The 21862-nt window shown below is 35.2% G+C and overlaps 2 protein-coding genes across 2 annotated transcripts in view; both read left to right on the top strand.

The window, feature by feature from the left end:
* Positions 1-7736: 7736 nt before the first annotated feature.
* On the top strand, positions 7737-15269 carry atp6v0b (ATPase H+ transporting V0 subunit b). Its single transcript, XM_014971179.2, has 8 exons — positions 7737-8013; positions 9999-10047; positions 10430-10513; positions 11825-11902; positions 12790-12859; positions 13055-13106; positions 13319-13509; positions 13602-15269. Exons 1-8 carry the CDS (start codon positions 7929-7931, stop codon positions 13626-13628), a joined length of 636 nt encoding a protein of 211 aa, XP_014826665.2. The 5' UTR covers positions 7737-7928; the 3' UTR covers positions 13629-15269.
* Positions 15270-15745: 476 nt separating this feature from the next.
* b4galt2 (beta-1,4-galactosyltransferase 2) overlaps positions 15746-21862 on the top strand; it is a 174707-nt gene continuing 168590 nt past the window's right edge. The window contains exon 1 of the mRNA XM_088014444.1: positions 15746-16600. The gene's annotated coding sequence lies outside the window, so the exon portion shown is untranslated. The remainder of the gene's footprint in view (positions 16601-21862) is intronic.

The raw sequence follows: 21862 nt of genomic DNA, 5'->3' as shown, positions 1-21862 counted from the left end.
GTATTTAGTATTTTTTATTTTTTGGGGGGCTGTTTGTGCCTTTAAGGTTTTATTTTTGTTTTTGAAGTGCCGTATGAACAAATCTTCAAAACAGAGGTCTGGCATTCCTGATCCTAACATTTTCTCCCTCCAAAAATGCTATTTGAGCTTCAATCAGAGTTGTAATAAATAACATTGTAGTCAATTTATGATATTGATGAAAAAAAAAAAAACTGAAATTTTGTACCAGTTTTAATTCACAGGAACATGATTTAAAACTGGAACAAAATTTACATTAATGTTATACTAAAAGTTTTTTAAGGAGCTAAGTGAATGAAACATTTATATAATTTACAGTTTTCTCTAAAGAGTTCCTGCTTTTAAATGAATAAATGAATACACCTAAAGTGTCCAGAGGTGAGTTCTAATCTTTTTAACGTTCACATGTTGCCACATTTTAGCTGATTAGTCTTAATGTAACTTTTTTATTACAAATCATCGGAACCTAAAAGCAGAATCTATTGAGACTTTACCAGGCTGCTTAATGGGGAACACTGGGAAAGGACAATACCTGCTTTCAGAGAATATCCATTAATTCCACAATAACTTCTCTGAAACATTGAAGCCAGAAGCCTCTTTGGACCAAAACCAAAACCTAAAAGCATTTTTTTCATCCGCTGCTGTGTTGCTGTCTGCTGTTATAATATTTATATATTTTTTTTATTGGTATATCAGTTCAATACTTTTTTTTATGAAGACGTGATCCTGGGTATGTTATCTATTCTGCAATTTACCACCATCAAAACGATCTGCAGATAGAATCACACACACACACACAGATGGATGCACACAGTCTGGATGAAGCCTTTTATTCTAAAAATAAAAATAAAAAAACACACACAAACAAGAAAAAAAAACAGGCATTTTTTAATAATTAACACTTTTATTCTCTTAGCGTAATGCCACATTTAAGTCTTCAAATTGTCATGTTTTGGCAAAATATTACGAAGCCATAACACATAAGCTGAAAAAGGCACAGCCTGTTCATTTAGAAGAACAGAATATTATTGAGCATGTAAACACACAGAGAGGAGCTGCACTAATGGCGCGTGATTATTTTGAGTGGAACATTATGCTTTCTGTCTTGTCTCTTTTATTAATGGATGGCATTTGTCATCACGGTAAGAAGGCGCATTCTGATTTGTGTTTAGCCTCTCTGTGCTTGTAATGGAACCAAAGTGGTAAGTAAAACGCAAACAACTTAAAAACAAAGATCCACGCTTGAACGCAGTGTGCTTTCTCTAAAATGAAATGCATCACTCTGAGGGGACTGTGCACCACACGTGTAAATTAACACTGCACTGCGTGTCGTATTTGTTTTTCCGTTCTCTTTGGTAACCTCTCCATTTGAGTCTGAAATAGGTAGTAGAAGGAATAGAAAACATGTTTTTTTCTAAGTCTGATTCATGTTTTCCCAAGTTTAGAAAAAAATAATTAGCAAAAAATCTCCTTTCTAGGATAAAACTTTAAAATAATAATAATAAAAAAAAAACTTCCAGATACATGTTTTCAGAGTACATGTCTTGTGTTCATGGTAACATTTAGTATTTATATATGAGAACATCTGAAAACAACAAACTACTGAAGATCATTTATCTTTTCTATTCAGAAAGAAAACTGCGCTTAGTTTAAGACTGTTCTGTAGTGTACATTTATTCACATAAGTGATTTTCATGTTTTTGAAAATCCATGGGCTAATATTAGTACAGATGGCAATGCAATGGGTATCCTTTGGATACAAACATCAAGCGAAAGCTGTACTCTTTGTTATGCCAGACTGGCTTAGGAGCTTTGATATTGATTCCAGAAAAGAAAGTTGATCAAAAGACTACTTTCTTTAAATAAATAATTAAATAAATAAATGGCTGGCTCAATTGATAGAGCATCTTTTCTGTAGGAACAGAAGAACTACTGTTAGAGACAGTATTTTCCATATTTCTCTGAAAAATACTTGGTTAGGTCATTGATGATATTCATATTTGTAAAACAGTAACGCGTTTTATTCTAATAGCAGCTGAAAATATGTTTACATGTAATGTATGTATGATTGTGTAGGACAGTGACATTAACACTTTATGACAAGTGGAACAAAACTGGTAATTTGTCGGCCACATAATTATTAGTTTTTTTATTAGGAAAAAATCAGAAACACTTTCACAGTAAATGTTTACTTTTTTACCTGCACAGCAATAAACTGAAAATAATATTTGAATCAAATAAAACAATAGCTTTCTGTGTGTTAAGGCAAAAATTAATAAAATCAATTAACAGCAAAAAATGATATAAATGGAATGTTTTGATTTGTTATATTACAATAATTAAATTTTAAATGACATTTTAATTCATTCAGATGAATACATGTTTATACTTACCATACTATAGCAGCTGTATGATGAATTGTTTAGCTGAGAAATTCCTGAAACTTTCCAAAATTCTGTAAAATGAAATGGGAGCCGTATTTATTTCTCCAAATTTGAGAGCAGATATGATTTCCTTCATGTGTGATACAGTCTATATTTCTGGATTCACTGGTGGACTGTGTTCGATGGTGATATTTTCCACAGGTACTCCCAAGCGAAGTGGGTTTATTGATTGTAGAGGAATGATGACTTTTACATTCAGCCTCCACCCGGAGGCATAAAGGTCACTTCCACCCAATAGCACTTTGACCTTAACCTTTAATCACTGATATTTTGTCATGCTGCTTGAAGCTATTTATATATACAAGTAATATACATCAATATAATGTAACTATTGATAGCTACCCTTTATACATTGTCCAAACAAATCATTCATCCATTTTTTATACTCACTTATCCAAAAAAGGATATAACTAGTTTCCAACAACAACAAAAATGGTTTGTTATCATTGTTTTGTTTATTTATGACATGCATTGCTAAAAATTTAAAGCAGAAATAGGCAAAGAGGCTGCAGCTGTGCTTTATTATATTTCTAACACTTCACTCAGACTACCATACATGTAAATTAATCCCAAATTCCAATAAAGGCGTTGCGTTTAATTCCAAAGAGGAGGAGCATGGTGCTTTTACTCCTTTATGACAAAACGTATAGATGCCATAGGCTACTAATGGTGTTGTAAATTTTTTTTAAATATGTGCTGTGAGTGAGTACTTGTGCTCTTTTCCCAAGACAACATGGGTACAGTATTCTTGACTCTGCAGTAGAAGTTTAATGTGCAAAACAAACAAACAAACAAACAAACAAAAAAAACTTATGCTTAATCCTTTGTTTTTGCAGACTTCATGGCAGTAGCAGGGTTAATACTGATCCAAACATGATCTGAATGGGCTACCTTTTAGTCAGAATTTGACTTTTGTTTTCTGATGAGAGAAAAACATGAAAATGTGTAAATGAAAGCAGCTGTTTTGGAAATTCAACCATGATAAAATACACAGTATTTCTGCAAAGAAAACTGGAAAGGTTAAAACAGATTTTAAGCATTAGCATAATTGCCATGCTAATTTGTGAAAGATGTCATGACACATCTTTTTTTTAAATAGACAAAGTATGATAACTAGGACAAAAAACTTGTCAACGTTGGAGCTTTTAAGTTCAAAAGGGTTAGATAGAGAAGTATGAAGACTAGCAAATTATTTTAACCTGGCTGAACTGAACTATGACTGATAGTTGTCAAGAACAAAGAAGTACAACATCAATATTATTTAAGTTAGATTTTAAATTATTATTTTCTGAAAATTTTAAGCGATACTGTTTCCACTGATTTTGATTCTAATCTCTGTACAGCTCAACTGACTGACAAAATATGAAAAATTGTGGCAAGCCAGGATGACTCTGAACAACCTCATATTGGTGTAATTTAACCTTATCTGTGGGTAAACTTTTTACAGATTTAAATTGCTTGGTCTGTGATGGACTGCCAAATCTCTACGGTGTACCTCGCCTCTCACCCAGTGACACCTAAAGACAAGAGCACCACCTAAAGGAAAGAAGAATAAAATAATAATGCATCAGATGGTCTGAGAGACGGTGATTGTTGTAGATATAGTCTGGAAGTGTGTGTAATAAGCATGTATAGACATGTAATAAACATGTATAAATAAAACTTATGTGCTCATGTCTCAAAGAGAAGCGTAGCACACACCCTTAAGGTACTGGCTGTGCAACACCTCCCAAGAAATTCCACTTCACAAATATCATCATATAATAAAAGGTAAAAGGTATCCTATAAACAATTTGTTAACTTTGTTATATTGGCTTCTTTTTGATAACAAGACAGTTTTATTATTTGAGGAATACGAGTGCTCAAAAGAAAACACTTATGCTTTTTTAGCTATCAGGAATCATTGTGAGCATACACCATCTGGTTCGAATACTCTCACGCTTACAATGTTCTGGTTTCAGAAAGATGAAAACACTAATAATGAAAACTGTCTGCTTATATTTTATATTCTAAATAGTATTTTATACATCAAAGGTTCAAAAAGAGATTGACAGATTTGGATGGAGACAAGTATTTTTCACCTTATGAAAGGGCAAAGTTCACTTGCACAGTCATACTGGTACAGTTGACCATAACCCTCTCTATACTCTGACCTTTCCTCTAAAGTATCTGCAGTTTCCTTTGCTCTAGTGGGTCATTTTATCTACTTACTCATACTACCCTGGCGGTCATCTTTTAATGAGAAAGAAGATTTCATGGGAACAGTGTGAGTCAGAAGTTTATCACCTCTTATACTGTGAGAAAAAAAACCCCTCTTTGGTAAAGAGTCTTTTTGTGCTGCCTTCAACGGCCTCTGGGCTTTTTTTTATCTTGTCAGTCACGACAGGAAAACAGTCATAAGTCCTAAAATACCTCAGGGAAGATTCCACAGTTGCAAAAACTTCAGAACACCAATCAGAGATGGTGCACAGTATAAACCTTGGGCATTCAAGTAGTTTCATTTATGAGCTATGCAGATGAATTAAATAAACATAGCAGATTTCCATGAATACAGAACTAAAGAAAATGAGTATTTTTGTCAATTGACACTATTCCATCTGTGTTTTTGGTTGAGTGGACTGACCTTAAGGTCATTGTTGCTTGTTAGTATTTGATGAGTAATACAAGTTTCACATTTTAAATAAGTAATAATTTAGCTTAAGTGCTGATATCTGTATTCTGTTATTCATTTGTTCAAAAGGATGAAGGACGAAGGATGAATGCAGGAAAAATGCTCATTTCAAGCATTTTCCCTGCAACCATAGTGACATTTCATGCTTCTTAAAAGTTTAATTTTAGAAAGTGTATTTCAATAACTAACTAGTCAGTCTTGATGGAACAAACTGCTTTAAGTGATAGAAAGAACAGTATGACTGAATTTTAATTTAAAATAAACTAAGAAAAAAGTTGGCTACTTAATTCTTACTGTCAGTGTAGCTTTATTCAGTGAGTGGGGAAAGTAGGTTTAATTAATAACCCTTTTTTTAAATCACCAATATTGAAACTCCAAACTAAAATATATTACTTTAAATTTTTAAAACTGATCTACTTTTTAATGAGTGATCAATGACTGTTTTTCTCCCATATATGTGATGTGAGAGGAACGATCCTCTTAGTAACACATCAGAATTGAGAAGACAAGAACTTAGGTCATTTAAGTTAGGCAAATGTGTGTTCATCAGAAGAACAAAAGGGAAAGCAAGCAGTTACATCAAAATATATTTAAATGTAACTTCCTGAGAAATGATTAAAGAGAATTAAAGCTACAAACAAAGAACTGAAATGATACTGATGATACTTTAAACAGTACTCTAATGTCTTTTACAACACCAAAGATTTGTCTGAGACAGTTTTGTTCTTTCTTTACTTGACCATTTGCATATTGGAGAACATTTTTGATGTTCTCTTTTAAAGCCCTTTTAAGTTAAATGTTAACACATTTCAACACTGAATGTCAACCATGTTTGAAATTCTAAAATATTTCAAACATAAATCTTTTTAAGACTTAACATTTTTATTTATTTAATTTTTTTATCTTATGTCTTGAATCATGCTGAAAACTACGGAGCCCCTAAGGGGACATGGAGAAAAAAAAAAAGGAAAGAAATCTCGACTTATTATCGCGAGATCCCGACTTATTATCTCGAGATCCCGACTTATTATCTCGAGATCCCGAGAAACTAAGTCAAGATCTCGAGATCCCGACTTATTTTCTCGGGATCTCGAGATAATAAGTCGGGATCTCGAGATAATAAGTCGGGATCTCGCGATAATAAGTCGGGATCTCGCGATAATAAGTCGGGATCTCGAGATCTCGACTTAGTTTCTCGGGATCTCGCGATAATAAGTCGGGATTTCTTTCCTTTTTTTTTTTTCTCCATGTCCCCTTAGGGGCTCTGTAGAAAACAAACCTAGCACAGAGCACAAAGACAAATGTGTGGGGAAAAAAGAAAAAAGTCAAACCTGAGCATTATGTGTTGTCTTTCAACATCAGTTTTCAATCTTGCATGACTAGGTTTTCTTCACGGTTTTCAATACACATTTCTTATTTGTGATGGAACAAAGGACACGACTGACAGCAACAATAAGAGCTGAGGGACTTCTCTTCTCTGGAGAAAGCTGGCAAAGAGCTGAAAGAAATTTTGATTGACGCTTGGAAAAGCATCCTTTGGAGGTAAGAAAATTAAGTAAGAAATAATTTCCATCTAGTTTCTGCTGCACTGTGCAGCAGAAACTTGAAATACTATTTTTATTTAATATAAAATTGCTTTGTTGGATTTTTTATGGTAAGTCATGATAAGCAAATTAGTTGAAAAGGTGTTTTTTAACTGAATTGCAACATGGTTGACTGCAGAGCATTACATTAAATTAAGGTAAAGCAATAAGGCACAGTAACAAAAAGATCTTTCACTAGTATGAACATTTCATACAGGTTGCATGTACAATACAAACATGTCGCTGCTGAATGAAAACATTCCCATAACATCATACCACCACCACCGTGTTTGAACATGAGGACAAACACACTGGATCACATTATGTCAGTTGTGATCTGTGGTTTGTTTTCCACCCAAAATAATATTTTGTATGTAGATCAACAAATTATTTTTTTGATCAAATCTCACCAGGGCATCATACACATGTTTAATGTCATGGTTGGTGCCCAACTATAGACAGGATTCTTGTTTTTCTTTCTTTCTTTTTTTTGCCATTCTGATGTAAAAGATAAATCTGTGGACTGCTTTGCTAATGCTATGCTGACCAATTCTCACAGCTGAAGTATGAATCTCTGCAGCTCAGGTTTACCATCAGCCTCTTAGCTGGCTGATCAGATTTTTTTTTTTTAATGGAGTACTATCTATACTGATTACTGTATATTCAGGTGTAACTACTGTATATTCATTCTAATGAATGGGGTTTTAGAGGTGATGGTTGCGGGGGTGCAATCCAAAGTCACTCTGATCACATCTCCGTTTTTCTGGGCGTTACAACAGTGACATCTAGTGGACACCATAAGAATTGCGCAACTTACTTTGGTATTGGATGCAGCCTTTGAAGACAAATTTGGTTTTCTTATTTACTTTCTTAGTTGTTCTGATCTTTAACTGGGTTAAAGATCAAAATGGTTCTAAATCAATATAAGATTTGGGAGATAAATATGCATTAGAGTAAGCTTTTGTGTTTATTTCTACTTTTCCTAGAACGCTGCAAAAAATAAAAACGAATTCGAACGCAGCCCTTTCAGTTCTCGGTCACATGCGGGATCAGCTGATATCACCAGCTTCTCCTTTTGATGCTCTTCCTCCCCTAGTGTCAGACGCCGTTTGGAAAATCAGAATTAAATTGTTCTCTTTGCTATTTTTGCCTCGGATTTTAAATTAGAGCCAAGATTAAATTGCTGCTTCTGCAGTTTAGACGGCCGGATAGATGCTGTTAGAGTGGATGATGAACGGACACGCCATTCTTTACACGGGGGTCACTTTGGCCTTCTGGAGTACAATACTAATCGTTGGTAAGCTTGCAACGCTTTTAAAATAAATTCGTAGTAGTTGAACTAATGAATGAAACCGAGTGTATCTCATGCTTTTCAGTCAATAGTTGACACCTTCTTACATGATTGGTATTTTAAGATGAGCAGCCCTCTGTGGGACCTGGCTACTTCTTGGGACTAGCTAGGTTTGCGGCTTTTTTTTTTTTTTTTGACTAGCTAGTACTGGATTGGTTATTTTAATTATTGAAGCTATGTTTTTGTTTGTGGTAACAGTTAGACGCCAAAGCAAATCCTATTTTTGAAAGCAGTGTACATTTTTATGTATTTATTTTTTAGAGACAAGTTATCAGCTAATGTAGCATCTAGCTACTTAAATGTTAGCAGCGAAAAGCTAGCTTGTTAGAAAAAATCAAGTCAGAGATTCATTTTGACAGAACATGTTAAGATATATGGTAGCTGTTCTAAAACGTTTCGTACTTTAGGTTTATTTAGAATAGCTGAGCTGCTTTTTAAAAATATTTAACATTTATTTGGTAAGCTAACGTTAGCAAGTTAGCTTGTCTTGGTTTGCAACATAATGTATAATGAAAATAAAATAAAAGCAGGAACTGCCACTGTTTCACATGAGTGTGAGCCATCGCAGAAATGATACAGTCTTCAAGGATCTCAGCTGGAACTTATGCCGTCTGGTCTCAGACCCCATAAAAGCCGTATAGTTACGACTTAAGTTTTTCCAAGTTAAACAGGTTTCACAAATGACATGCTCTCTGTTGAAGAATCCTACTGTCATTTGAGTAGGATTTTCTTAAGTGTTGTAATTTTGGAGAGCAGTATCCTATGTGTAGATTCATCTCAGTAAATGAGAATATAGCTTTGTAGTTCATTTAATTTATCTGGAAAAACTGAATCTAATCAAGTGTATCCTAATTTTACACAAAATGAACTTTTACAAGTGCTTTTCTGTTGATTTGTCTGTGGCTTACATTTAAGGAAATCCCTAAATTTTGCTTCTCAGAAAATTATAATATCACATAAAACTAATTATAGGCATTTTTAATGCTGACATGTTACCATTATTTGTTATAAAATCATGACAATGGCTGCACTATAAAATTCACTGCTAAAGAGGTTGGCAGTTCACAGTATAATGTGTCCAACAATATTAAGGGGAAGGGATCACATAGTCGAAAAAAGTGGGAAAATTAATTTAGGATAACTCCAGTGTTGAAAGGATTGTAAAGCAAAGCTCATTCAAGAATTTAGGGACAATTCACAAAATGCTGACTGCGACTGGAGTCTCTTTCAACAGCCACCGAAGTTATCCAAAATTGAGAAATGTTTAATATGTACTTGAAATAAAAGTTTGGTTTTGAATTGAATGACTGAAATAAAATAACTTTGCAATAATGCTAATCTAATTCAGTTCAAAAATATTTTGTAACTTATATGACCAAGATTCTTCAAAGAGTTGTAGATTCTGATGGCCGTGGACAGGAGGGTTCTCCTGCAGCAAATTTAAAGAAGCCAATTTCATGAAAAAGATGCTGAGTGTGGTCCATAATTTTCTTGATTTTTTTGTTTTGTTTGTTTTTTGTAAAATCCTTTTGTAGTTTTTTTTTTATTCATGAAGATGCACCTGTGAGTTAGTTTATGATCATTACTTGAGTCTTGAAAATCAGATAAACCATTTTTGAGTTTTCGGAAACTGATGGTAGGTTTCATAAACTATCTTTTAAGTAAAATTAATTCATAGTTGGAGCTGTGTGTTATATTTTCAAGCTAAACCCCATATTCGCTGATCCCAGAATATCTTTTCTAAAACATATGATGTACGAGTAAAATAATCCCTTTTGACTTTGACTCCTGAGGTATTTTGTATTTAGAGCTGGAGCAGATGAAAGCTAGTACAGAGCCGTCAAAGCAAAAGGCACCTTTAATCAAACAGTGATTGGATATGTCTTGCTTAAGCTGTGCCACAGTTTAAAATTATGATTTTCCTCTCACAGGTATATGTTACACCATATTTGACCTTGGATTCCGCTTTGATGTGGCATGGTGAGTACTGGCGCGATTGCTATGCTTTTCATTTGGATGCTTTGAGCTTTTTCCCTAAAGCACAGCAAAGAACCATGTGGATTTTAGGACTGGTTAACATTGGTGTTCTAGGAGCAGATGATCTCTAGTTCTGTTAGAAAGTGAACTGCTGTTTACTTTGCACACAAATGTATACAATTTGTAAGATTAAATGAGGTATTTGTGTAAGTGCCATGCAGATCGCCTGCGATCTCCTTTGACATGCATCATAATCATCAGTCAATGATACAAGCAGTCTTTTGCCTCATAGGACAGAATAAATTATTCTTTAAACTTCCCTAAAAGTTGAGACGCCTTCTCACAAAAGTATCGCAATTTCAAAAGTCTACTTTTGTCCCTACAGGTTCCTGACTGAGACGTCTCCTTTTATGTGGGCCAATCTAGGCATCGGTTTGGCCATCTCTCTGTCTGTGGTGGGAGCAGCTTGGTGAGAACAATAAAAAGAAGCAGAAATCTGTCATTTAAAAACACAATTATTTATAATATATAGAAGTCACCTTTTTTTCTCCTTTGTAAAATTACCAACCATTGAAAGTTTAGAGTAAAGCTTTCTTTGGATAGAAATTTTCCACCTAACATTGATGCTTGCAAATCCAGAGTATTACAAATTTTGATATCTTTTCCTACTGTTTTTATTCATATGTTATCTTTTATTAATTTGGGGGGAAAATGACCATCAAAACCCCTATTCAATAATGCAATTTTTTTTTAAATTATGCTATAAATATTAAGTTTCTAAAGCCATTGGAACTTTAGGAACATAAGCCAGAACACATCAACATTTAATCAGAAATCATATATGTTCAGTCAGTTTTACATCATTTTAAAATGGATCTTGCAAATGGCATAACAAACTAACTGACTAAACAAAATCATAAACATTGATGGAACTGATCTGTTAAACTTCAACTCACCATTAAAACTATAGTCAAGGGCCTGCAGATCTCTGGACATTTACTGTTATTTACTGTTTTGCACATTTGAATAATTTATTACACTGTCTAGAATTTCTCAGCTCATAAATGCACACGGTCATGATATTTGATTAAAAAACACATATTTAATATTGAAACTTATGGAAAAACGGAGATGATCAGGGAAAAGCTGCACTGGACTGTAAAAATATATCCTTTATCCAATACAATGTCAATGTAACTGATGGAGATATAATCCAAAACAAATCAATCGTAAAGCTGCGGTGCAGTTGAAGGTTTGGCATTTTAGCATCAATATAATGGCAAAAAAAATGTACCTAATAATTTTAAAAGTGACTTACTGTTGGCAACTTGTTTTTTCAGGCCATTTACACACCGTGACATTTTCTGTAACCCAGTTTGTTATAAATGAAACCAGTACAGTTCCTACCAGAAACACACTTCTAAAAGGCCCAATTAAACTAGGGGGCTGTGTATTTTTAATATCAGCCACATAATGAGGGAAGACATCTAAAAGATAATGTCAGGCTGAATACAGATCTAAACTGGATGAAAAACAAGTATTCCCCAGACTGCTAAAAATAGCATGCTGTCTGTTTAGCTACAAATTACTCACCGAATATAGTCAAGTGCTAGCCCAACAAATAGTGTGCGTAAGTGACCATAACAACCATTACAGATAATTTGGGTTTATAGAAACCTTCAGTTATATATGGTAGCAATTAATTTGTGACTATGACTCTTTTTCACTTTTCTTTCTTCTTTAATTTTTAACTGAATTCCTGTTTTGCCTCAATCTCCAGGGGGATCTACATCACTGGTTCAAGCATCATTGGTGGAGGAGTCAAGGCTCCAAGAATCAAAACCAAAAATTTGGTCAGGTAGGGACATTTTCTTTACTATTAAAAATAATAAAAAATAACCCTATTAGTTCATCTTGCTACACCAGATTACTATTGAACAGTCAACGTATTTCAGCGATATAACTTATACGATGCATTAAATTTCAATCCTGGATTTCAGTTAATTATAAAAACTCGGTTGTCTTTTTTTTTTTTTTTTTCTGAAAAATCTGATATTGCAACATAAAGATTAATATAAAGCGAACATTTAATGCCAAATTGTCTGCCTGTTGAAAAGGTTTGTAAAATAGATTCTCTGAAAAGTTTGTCAGGCCTCCTTTGGTGTGCTTTGCTGCTTCAGTGCAGCGGCACAAAGCTCTGTTAAAGTTGAAGTCCTGCTGGAAAATGAAATCAACACCTCCATGAAGCTTTTCAGCAGAGGGAAGCATGAAGTCCTCTTAAATTTCTTGGTGGCTGCTTTCCGCTTCCACTTTTTTTTCTGTGTACTCAACTTTGCTTTACTATGCGTGGCTACAGCACTCTGTGAGCCACCGACTGATTTAGCGGTCACATTTTGTGGTCTGACCTCCTTGTCAAGGATGTCAATGATCGTCTGCTGGACTACTGTCGAGTCAGCAGTCCTCAACCTCATTGTGTAACCTGATTGTGTAACAGTTCTTATTGGTCTTGCATAGTATGACATTCCTAAAAGAAAAAAAAAAAAAAAAGAAATTGCGTTTCATTATTTGTTTGTCGCAGTCATCAAAATGAACAGAAATGGAAGAATCACCATTTTTAATTGAATCACTGAAATGATATTTTTGAGTATATTTAGATACACATTTAGTAATTACACACTAGACATATTGATGAAATTCCGTCATTTCTAATGTCTCATTGTTACTTTTGTTCTTTTTACTTTGCAGCATTATCTTCTGTGAAGCTGTTGCCATTTATGGGATCATCATGGCAATTGTTATTAGCAACATGGCTGAGGTAACGGATAAACTGCTGCCTACAAAACACTTCTTTTAAATAAAATGACAGAGAAGGAAAGTAGTGCTAGACAAGGTACAATGCAAGCATAGAATAAAGTTTAAGCTGTGAACTACTACAGAACTGAAATATGGCTGAAACGGCAGAACAAAGATCAGTTATTGTCTCTAAAAAGAGTCTCTTTTCCTCTTATAGAATTTCACTGGCACAACCCCCGAGACCATCGGAGCACGAAATTACCAAGCCGGTGAGAAAACAGGCTTAAAGCAACTGAACTGTAAAAGGGGAGAAACCAGCAAAGTGTTTTTAATGGAGCCCTAAACATAAAACTTCACCTGATCAATGCAGTTATTTTAGGAGGTTTTTTTTTTTTTTCCTCTCTCTAATTTCATGTAGTTTTCATGATAGTTCCTCTGTTTATATTGAGCCCGTGATTTATTTCATCCCCTTCACGGTTAGGTTATTCCATGTTTGGAGCTGGCCTCACTGTGGGCTTTTCCAACCTTTTCTGTGGGATCTGCGTGGGCATCGTGGGCAGCGGAGCAGCTTTGGCAGACGCCCAGAACGCCAGCCTCTTTGTGAAGATTCTTATTGTGGAAATCTTTGGCAGTGCAATCGGTCTGTTTGGTGTCATCGTAGCAATTCTGCAGGTAAACCAGACTCCTAAACAATACTTGCAGGTGATCACCTGTAGCTGCTATAAGATCCCTCTAACAGCATTTTTTTTGTTCCCCCCCTTCAGACCTCTAAAGTAAAGATGGGTGATTAGAAGATGCGCTCACATCCTGAGAAGACGATGAAACTCCTGAAAACTAAGATGGATTATTGTGTACATACATCGTAAATTATTTAAATGTCTATATTCGCTCTGTATTGTTTTTAACCATCATCCGTGTAAGAGTGGGATGATCATTGGGAAGCGTGAATGTTGAATAAGAAACTGAAAAAGGGGTACAATGTTGATTTTCTTCTACATTTTTCATTTCCACTTCTGTACTCACTGGATAATGTTAACAATTCAACTTCCTGAGTCATGGAAGCAATCTGTAGCCTTCAGCTGTGAGGTTTTGGTTTTTCAAGAGGTTTCCTTGAATAATCTTGCAGACCACTCTTATTTGAACGATGGTTAAAAATTACTCTGGAGTATTGAAAATGCTGTGTGTGTGGGTGTGTGTATGCTGCACATATGATTTTTATTTTATGTTCTTTCTTCCTGTGAAGCATGAGTATGTTTGTCATTGTGTTTGTGGCCTGGTCTGCCTCTTTCTTTGTTTTTGTATCCGGTCTTTTCAATTTAGAAGTTGGGCCGTTCTACACGTGGCTCACATACAGTGTTTTTCCTGCCTTTGAAAAGTTATTGAACATTTATTAGGTTTAAATTGAAAGTATTGTTCTAAAGTTGTAATTGTGCAACATATGAATCACAGCAGCAATTCTCTATCTACCTGGGTTGTTTTTCTCTCTTCAGTCCTTGCTCTTGTCAAATCGCAAAAGGCCCGTCTAATGATTCCAAGCCACCTGTCTGCATAAATGTTGCAAAAAAAAAAAAAAACTAAAAGAAATCATTTGAGTCACTTTGTTCAAAATGTATCATTAACGCTATGATTGGATTCAAGTTTTTCTTGAATCCATTATGGTCCGCTGTAACTATCCAAGAAGCAGAAATGTGTTCAGTAAGCAATTGGTTTCACCAAGAATTTGAATCAATCTGTTTGTCTGATACGTCGGACTGTGAAATGTAACACTTCATACACTTTTTCTTTGCATGTTTCCGTCCTCATTTGAATGATAATATTTGACTACTTTGCTGCAGTGGGTTAAATCTGCATTTACTGCTCTTTGCTTACCAGGCTATTACTAACATTCCTTAAGATGTGTGAAACTGATGGATGTACATGTTTAGAAAACTACTGGTAAGTAAAAACAATGTTAGGCCCCTGGATACGTCACAACATATAGCGTTTATTAATGCTTTGACATCTCCATTTATGCTAATAAATCTGGGTGGTTTGTAGCCCTTCAGGGATTTTTAATTTACTCTAGTGTGCAGTCACATAAGAAAAGGAAAAAAAAATCCACAGATTACAGATCAGTTAATTTCTCACCGTCTGAAGTCATCCACTCACTTTGTGAACGCAAACATTGAATTGTACAAAAGAAAGGCATAGTTAGGAAAATAAAAAGTTCAACCTAATTGCCATGCTCGAAAGAATATTTTTCATTTAAAAACAAGGACTGTAACGACCCGGGTTTTTAGTAACTAAATGGTACTGTGTATGCACTGTGTTGATGTGATGGTGATCAGAAAATAGCTAATTGTTTTTGACATTGTGGATGATCCAATCAAAATCAAATTTTCCTTCTGGCTTCATAAATGTTGGAGAAAAATAAATAAATGGTTTGATCAAGATTTCTGACCTTTTGTTTTAACTTTTACGTCACGGTTTTATGAACCCGAGGTGAAGTGTCTTGTTGCTGAGATGCTCTGTGAGGTTTGAACTGTATTTGTGCATCACCACTAGATGGCGACGAAGACCGTAACTCGATCTGCTCAAAACTGATGTGGAACGATGAAACTGATCAACTTGTACAATACATTATAAATATTTGATTTGTTTATCATAAAAAAGGAAAACACACTGGTCTTTTTGAAATATGTACGGTATTCTATTCATATCCATACCCCATTCACAATTTGTACACTTGTATTCTGCTTCTTAATACAACTTTCACTGAAGTTATAGCTTCTATTTTTGAGTTGCCTAATTTTGCTAAACAATTACCCTCCTTAAACAGCTGAAGCTCAGTCATGTTACATTGAGATTCCCTGTTGACTTTTCAACAAGCTCTCAGTCTAATTCTCAATCTATCAATTTATTGAGTTGCTGTTGGGTTTAGGTCAAGACTTTGACCTTTCTAAAACAATTATGCTTTTCAATTGGCTGTATATTCATGATCATTCTGTCCTTAAACAGGTTTCTTACAGGATGTATTTATTTATTTATTTTTCAACTCAACTGTGTCCAGCTTCAATGTCCCTGCTAATGGAAAACTGCAATCACCCTGTAATGTTGGTGCGTTCACGCAGATTTTCAGTGTTAGCTTTGTGTTTTCAACATGCATATTGAATTTATATTGAATAGCATTTTACATATTGGCCAAAATGTTCCATTTATCTTTTCTTTTATTAATTACTTTTATGTTCTAAAGTTGCTTTAGATTTATTTAATTGAAAGCGTGGTTTTCCGAAGTGGGTTAAAGAATTTAAGCATTGTTAAAAAAAAAAAAAAAAAAAAAAAAAAAAACAACAATCAAAAAAAAAAAAAAAAGCGAAACAAAATCCCGGCCACGCAGGCTTCCGTAGGCAACAAGAGCGAAGGGACCTGCTCACATCCTCATCATCTGAGCATCTTTCTATGCTTTCCTACCATCTTTACCCAAACAATCACAGTGCGATGACGGGAAGTCTGGAAAAACTGCAGTTACATTCTTTGCTTTGGGTTCGGGTATCTTTACGGGTCGGGTTCGGATTTTGGCTCAACGTGAGGCTGCTTCCTTGATGAGGAGGAGAGGACGTAACAGTCTGCGCGTTCACACAAAAAGAGCACAGTTATCCCGAGCAGATCCCGATCTGAACCTCCTGCTTGTAAGAGGGTTTCTTCAGTGAATGCAACGTAGGTTTGTTTTTTCCTCGGTTAATGTGAAGAGAACCAGAGAAACCTGCACAGATACAACATGAAGGTAGGTGCTCTCTGTCTCTGCTTGCTTTCTGGAACGCATTGTTTCGTTCTGCTTGAAATACATGCTTCCTTTTGTCTCAATGCTCCACACATGCACACACACACATACACACAACCAGACGTCCCGCAGCAAACATTAAGTTGCATTTTTACCAAGTTGTGGATATTGTGAAGATCAGATCGCATCTACTTCCCCCTACCCCTCTGTTCTCCCTCCTCAGGAACATTTCCATGAATTAGCAGCATCCTTACACCCGCCATACTAGGCTTCCCTCATCCTCTCTAGTCTATTACTGCTCTTCTCTCCTGCCCGCTGATATGAATCAACTCTTAAGAATGGTGCAAACATTTACTTTAGATGTGAAATCTTACCATAATTGCAGCTGCTATTATTAGGAACGATGTGTATAACAGAACCCATCCATCTCTGCATGTCTAATATTCCAGCATGAGCACAGTAGGAGCAAAGAGTGTGCACTGGCAATGAGAGGGGGGATGTACAGGAAGAACAGGATAAAAGGGATGGATCCTCATCAAGGTGCTTAACCTAACCAGACGTTCACACAGAAACTCTGCACCTAGACTAAAATCCTGTCTGACATCTCTCTCATTTATGGTACAGTATCTCTTAGGGGCAGCAAAAGTAGGAAGTGGACTAGAACCAACTGATTTGTGAGAAGTTACTTCTAAAATAAGTAGAAGTAACGCATTGTGTAATTTTGCTTTTTAACACTGTATGCTTAGACCATTGCTCTGGTCATGTCCAATTCAGTGTGAACATGGTTTCTGCCATTGTTTTTCTCTGTATACAGCATGTATAGGGTGTACATGCTGTAAGACTGTTAGATTTGATTTGGTTATCATTCTTTGATTTTACCACTTGAATTAGAAAAAAAAATACTGTAAGATGCCCATCTACAGTAGGCTACGCGGAGCCTAAAGGGATATTATCACATTGTATTTGAGAGTAAACCACCCTGTAGTCTGATTGTTTAAATAAAGATACGTTTGGAATGTACCTGTAGAAAAGAAGGAACAAGTCCAAGAAGGAAAATTAACAATGGCCGAATCTGTTTGGCTGCTTTAGATTCTGGTCCACCCTCATTACTCTCTGGGAATAGAGGACAGCTGGTATTGTCACTAAGGGGACTTGAGATTCTTTCATTGACTGCTGATTTGAGCAGTAAAGTGTCTCGCTGTTTAGGGTGAGTCATTTTAGTAAAAGGACATATTGTTTGATCATGTTTTAGCATGTCAAGATGGTAACCAATTGTTGTGGGGTAATGACAATTTCAGTCAGTTTTAAGGTTGATTTTTGTTATAAAAAAAAAAAAACATTTAAGTTTTTTTTTTACTTTCTGGCATTCAATCACGTTAAACTTTCCATTTAAAGGTTCTTGTTCGTAAATGGCATAATAATGGCTTTTAAGTTTACATAGTAATTAGAACATATACATTTTCAGCTCAGATATCAAATTTTTTCTGGCACAGAGACATGTTTTTATTACAGTGTAAAATCTGTACTATTGTCAACCCAAATCTTTCTGAAAATCTTACTTCTACCATGACTCCATGCAAACTGGAGATTTGCTGCAAGCTGCTAGTGGAGCCCACAAATACCAAAACTTGTATAAGTAAGACTTTGTTGCCATCTAGTGATCAAAGTGTGAACTACATCTTGTTGGAATTTTGCATTTTTAAACTGTATTTAAAAAAAAAACTGTGATAAAGTTCACTAAATGATTGTACATAAGTTAATTTCAAAGCCCTACTTGAGAAATGGGATCACATTTGTTTTATTGTGTTTTCGTCCCGTTATGCCCAATGTTGCTAATATGCATCATACTTAAATTTATCTTCATTTTAAGGTGAAAGTTGACATTCGAAGAGTATAAACTTAATTTAGCATCTACTTGACAGCAAAAAACAGAAATAACGAAACTTTTTTTCTTTAATTGTAAATACGTTTGCGCAATAAGGGGCTCTGTTGTCAGTTCCCCTGGAGTTTTTCTACTCAGTTCATTAGAATGCACTCCCTAACAACGATCAGGTTACGCTCATAGTAGTGTAGTTCCCAGATCTTGTGAAGCTCTGTGAAACAAAACTGTTGTTTTTTTTTTTTTTCTCAGGTACACTCATTCCCCGATTCTCACATACGTCAGCAGCAGCCAAAGATTCATTCTTCTGACCGCTCCTTTGTATTGGGATTTGTTGTCATGGGAACTAACTAGGTCATTTCTGAGTTACTGAGTGGATGGGTTTGGAGAGGAACACCTGGGTGTGCGTGTGTGTCTTTGTGTACATGCAGGGTGCGTTCTGTCTTGTTCTGTCTTGTAACTTCTCTTTTCTTGCCTGGTTTCATGAATGTGTGCACAGTCATTAACTGATAAAAAGTGTGTGATGCTCCTCTTGACCAGAGGGGTCAATGCTTTTTAGGGGAACATTGGCATGTGATTTATTTGTTTGGGAAACATTTGCTCTCACTGTATTACGATTTGTTATCAAAGACAGCCGGTTGCTTGTTATAGATTCATAATAGAAAAACACTTTCAGTGATGTCAAAAATACCTTCGTAACAATTAGAGACTCAATAACAAGTAGGTATGAGTCAGTTTGTGATTGTCATGGTATTGTATGGTGGCCCTGAGTATTGCAATCCTGAGTAAAATATTTGGTATCCTGTTATTTAAAAGAATTAAAAATAAATAGTAATTTAAAGTTTAATTTAAAAAGACAAAAGTAACAATCATTCCTGCTGCAGAAAAATATAACAAAAGGTTATTTCTAATTATAATAATATCTCTGTAACTGTTAGAATTTTAGGATGTTTTGTAATTTGATTTTATTTTCATTTTTATTGTTAGTTTCTTACTTTGGTTAGATCAGTCTTGTTCCTGTTGTCTTTTATTCAGTCCTTTCTTAGTGATTCTAGTTTACATTGTTTATTTCTCATGTCTTGTTCTTTTAGCTACTTTAGTTTTATTATATATTTTGTTTGCTTTACTGTTAGATTCATTGTCTAGTCCCCTGTATGCTCTCCCTCGCCTGCTGTGCCACTTTCTCTCTCTCTCCCTCTCCTCAGTCTGCCTGCTCTTTCTCATCACACCTGCAATCATTTAGCTAATCAGTCCAGGTCCATTGTTTCAGCGTTCAACCGCCCAGTAATTTCTCAGTCACTCCTTGCTGGTTTCTCCTGTCAGCTTTTTTCTTTTCACTGCTGTCATTTTCCCCTTGGATTCCTGCTTTTTTTTTTGTTTGTTTTGGCTCTAGCTCCTTGTGCTCCCTGTGGATTTTGTAAGTGTTTTCATCATTTATTCATTCATACATTCAATCATTCTTCACAAACAAGCTACCGTTGCCTCTGCGTTTGGGTCTTTCGTCAACCAACCTTCAACGTCACAATAACATTTTCTTATTATTGTTTTTTTTTCAATACTGAATACAGATACTGAATACTAAATACTAAAGACTGCTACAGATATAGATGAACACATAAACTATTGAAAAATCAGCCGCTACATTTAGCTGGGCTTTTATATGTGCTTGGCTATTATACGCTTTGACACTCAAAAGTACCAAAGCTTGTAATACACTCAAAAGTATTACAAGCTCATGTTAACTGATTGTTTAATCTGCTCAGGTACATCCGTTGTGTCAGGAAATATTTCCAAACAAATTTGTCTTCCTTGTAAGTGATAGAAAATTATTGAGGCCTTCTGTTTGCTAGCTTGTGTTGTTTGTTTTTTGGGAGGGGGAACACTATCAGTTTTTTTTTTGTTTGTTTTTTTTTAGCACACAAAGATTTATGTTTGCATTAATTATGTTCTCAGCCATTTTACACACTATTTTGCAACACACACACACACTTAGGACTTTTTAATTGTAACTCCTGAACACTTTATGTTGAGCAATACCCGGGTGATGAAAAGAAAGGGCCCTGAAAGCTGATGATTTTTTTGAAGTCTTGTTTTGCTCAGAACAAGCAGCTTTATCTCTGATGGATCACAGGAGTGTCAGGTTCCTTCATTTTAGTTTGTTCAACAAAACTTTTCAAAAACATTTCTTCAAAAAGCTCTTCTTTACTTGTCAAAGACATTCCCTCTTGTCTGAGGAACAAGTGACGTCTATGCACCATGAAGACGCTATATTTATTATTAAATATCTTTTTGAGACATGATGGCCCCTTTTCACAGGGACGGTAGGAATCTACTCCTTATTAGTAATTTCTATCCCACATAGTCATTTTATTTTTATACTGCACCACCAATTTAGAACAAATTCAGTGTGTTTTACTGAAAAAGTAAACAAGCTCAATTATATACAGTCCAGTATAAGCCAATTATAACTGAATACACTACAGACAGATTCAGTCTAATCCAGTTATACATGTTCCAGTTGAAGTCATTTCCTTTTACCTCAGTGCATTTTGACTCAACTCAATTAACTGTCAAGAAAAAGAGCCTCAGTAAGGATGCAACATATTGCACTGAATGTTCATTTCGACTCAAACCCCCTGTGTTTCAGGAGGCAAGAGAGAAGAGCTCTTGTGTCTCTATGTGTGTGCAAATGAAAGAAAATGAAGAGATAATGTGATTCTCTTGTCTTAACACCATGGGGTCGGGATCAGCTTTGGTTGGTTTGACATCTAAAGTGTCTCTATTCAACTAAAGCACTCTGGCTTTTTAAAAGCTACAGACCTATTTCCAAAAGAAAGGATTATGAAGAATACTCCTGTGTCACAAGTCTAGAATTTCTGGTGATTTCGAGCTTTCCTCAGTTATGACTCATTCAGTCGAGGTGGGAGAGATATTACAGAGAAAGGAGTCAACATTTAATGTATGTCTGGTGCTGAAATGATCAAATAAATACAGAAATCAATGAATCAGATATGAAAGAGAAGTCTCAGTGTGTTAATGCAAATTTGCTATACATTTTTGAGACAGAATACCCAGATAGTATACACAACTGCAGAGGGAGAATACACAAACTCCATACAGAAAATCTTCAGGCCAAGAGTTTAACTCTATTAATCATATTTATGATGCACTCATGCATTTTTGCTGAATTTACCTTCTGTGAGAATAGCCTAAATTATTAGTTTGTGTTCATCAGACAATAACATGTTGTACCCAGAGATTTAAGAGTCCAGTCTGGATGCTGCATTTGGTAAAAACGTCTTGTAGTCATCCCAGGACAAGTTCATTCCTCTTTCAGTGTTACTATCAGTCTTCTGACAAGAAATTTGACCATTTTTTCCTCTTAT

Source organism: Poecilia mexicana, unplaced genomic scaffold (assembly GCF_051168715.1).
Source record: "Poecilia mexicana isolate PSO_F unplaced genomic scaffold, ASM5116871v1 scaffold_17, whole genome shotgun sequence".
NCBI classification, from domain to species: Eukaryota; Metazoa; Chordata; class Actinopteri; order Cyprinodontiformes; family Poeciliidae; genus Poecilia; species Poecilia mexicana.
Note: the sequence above shows the minus strand (reverse complement) of the source record. Positions and strands in the feature narration are given on the sequence as shown.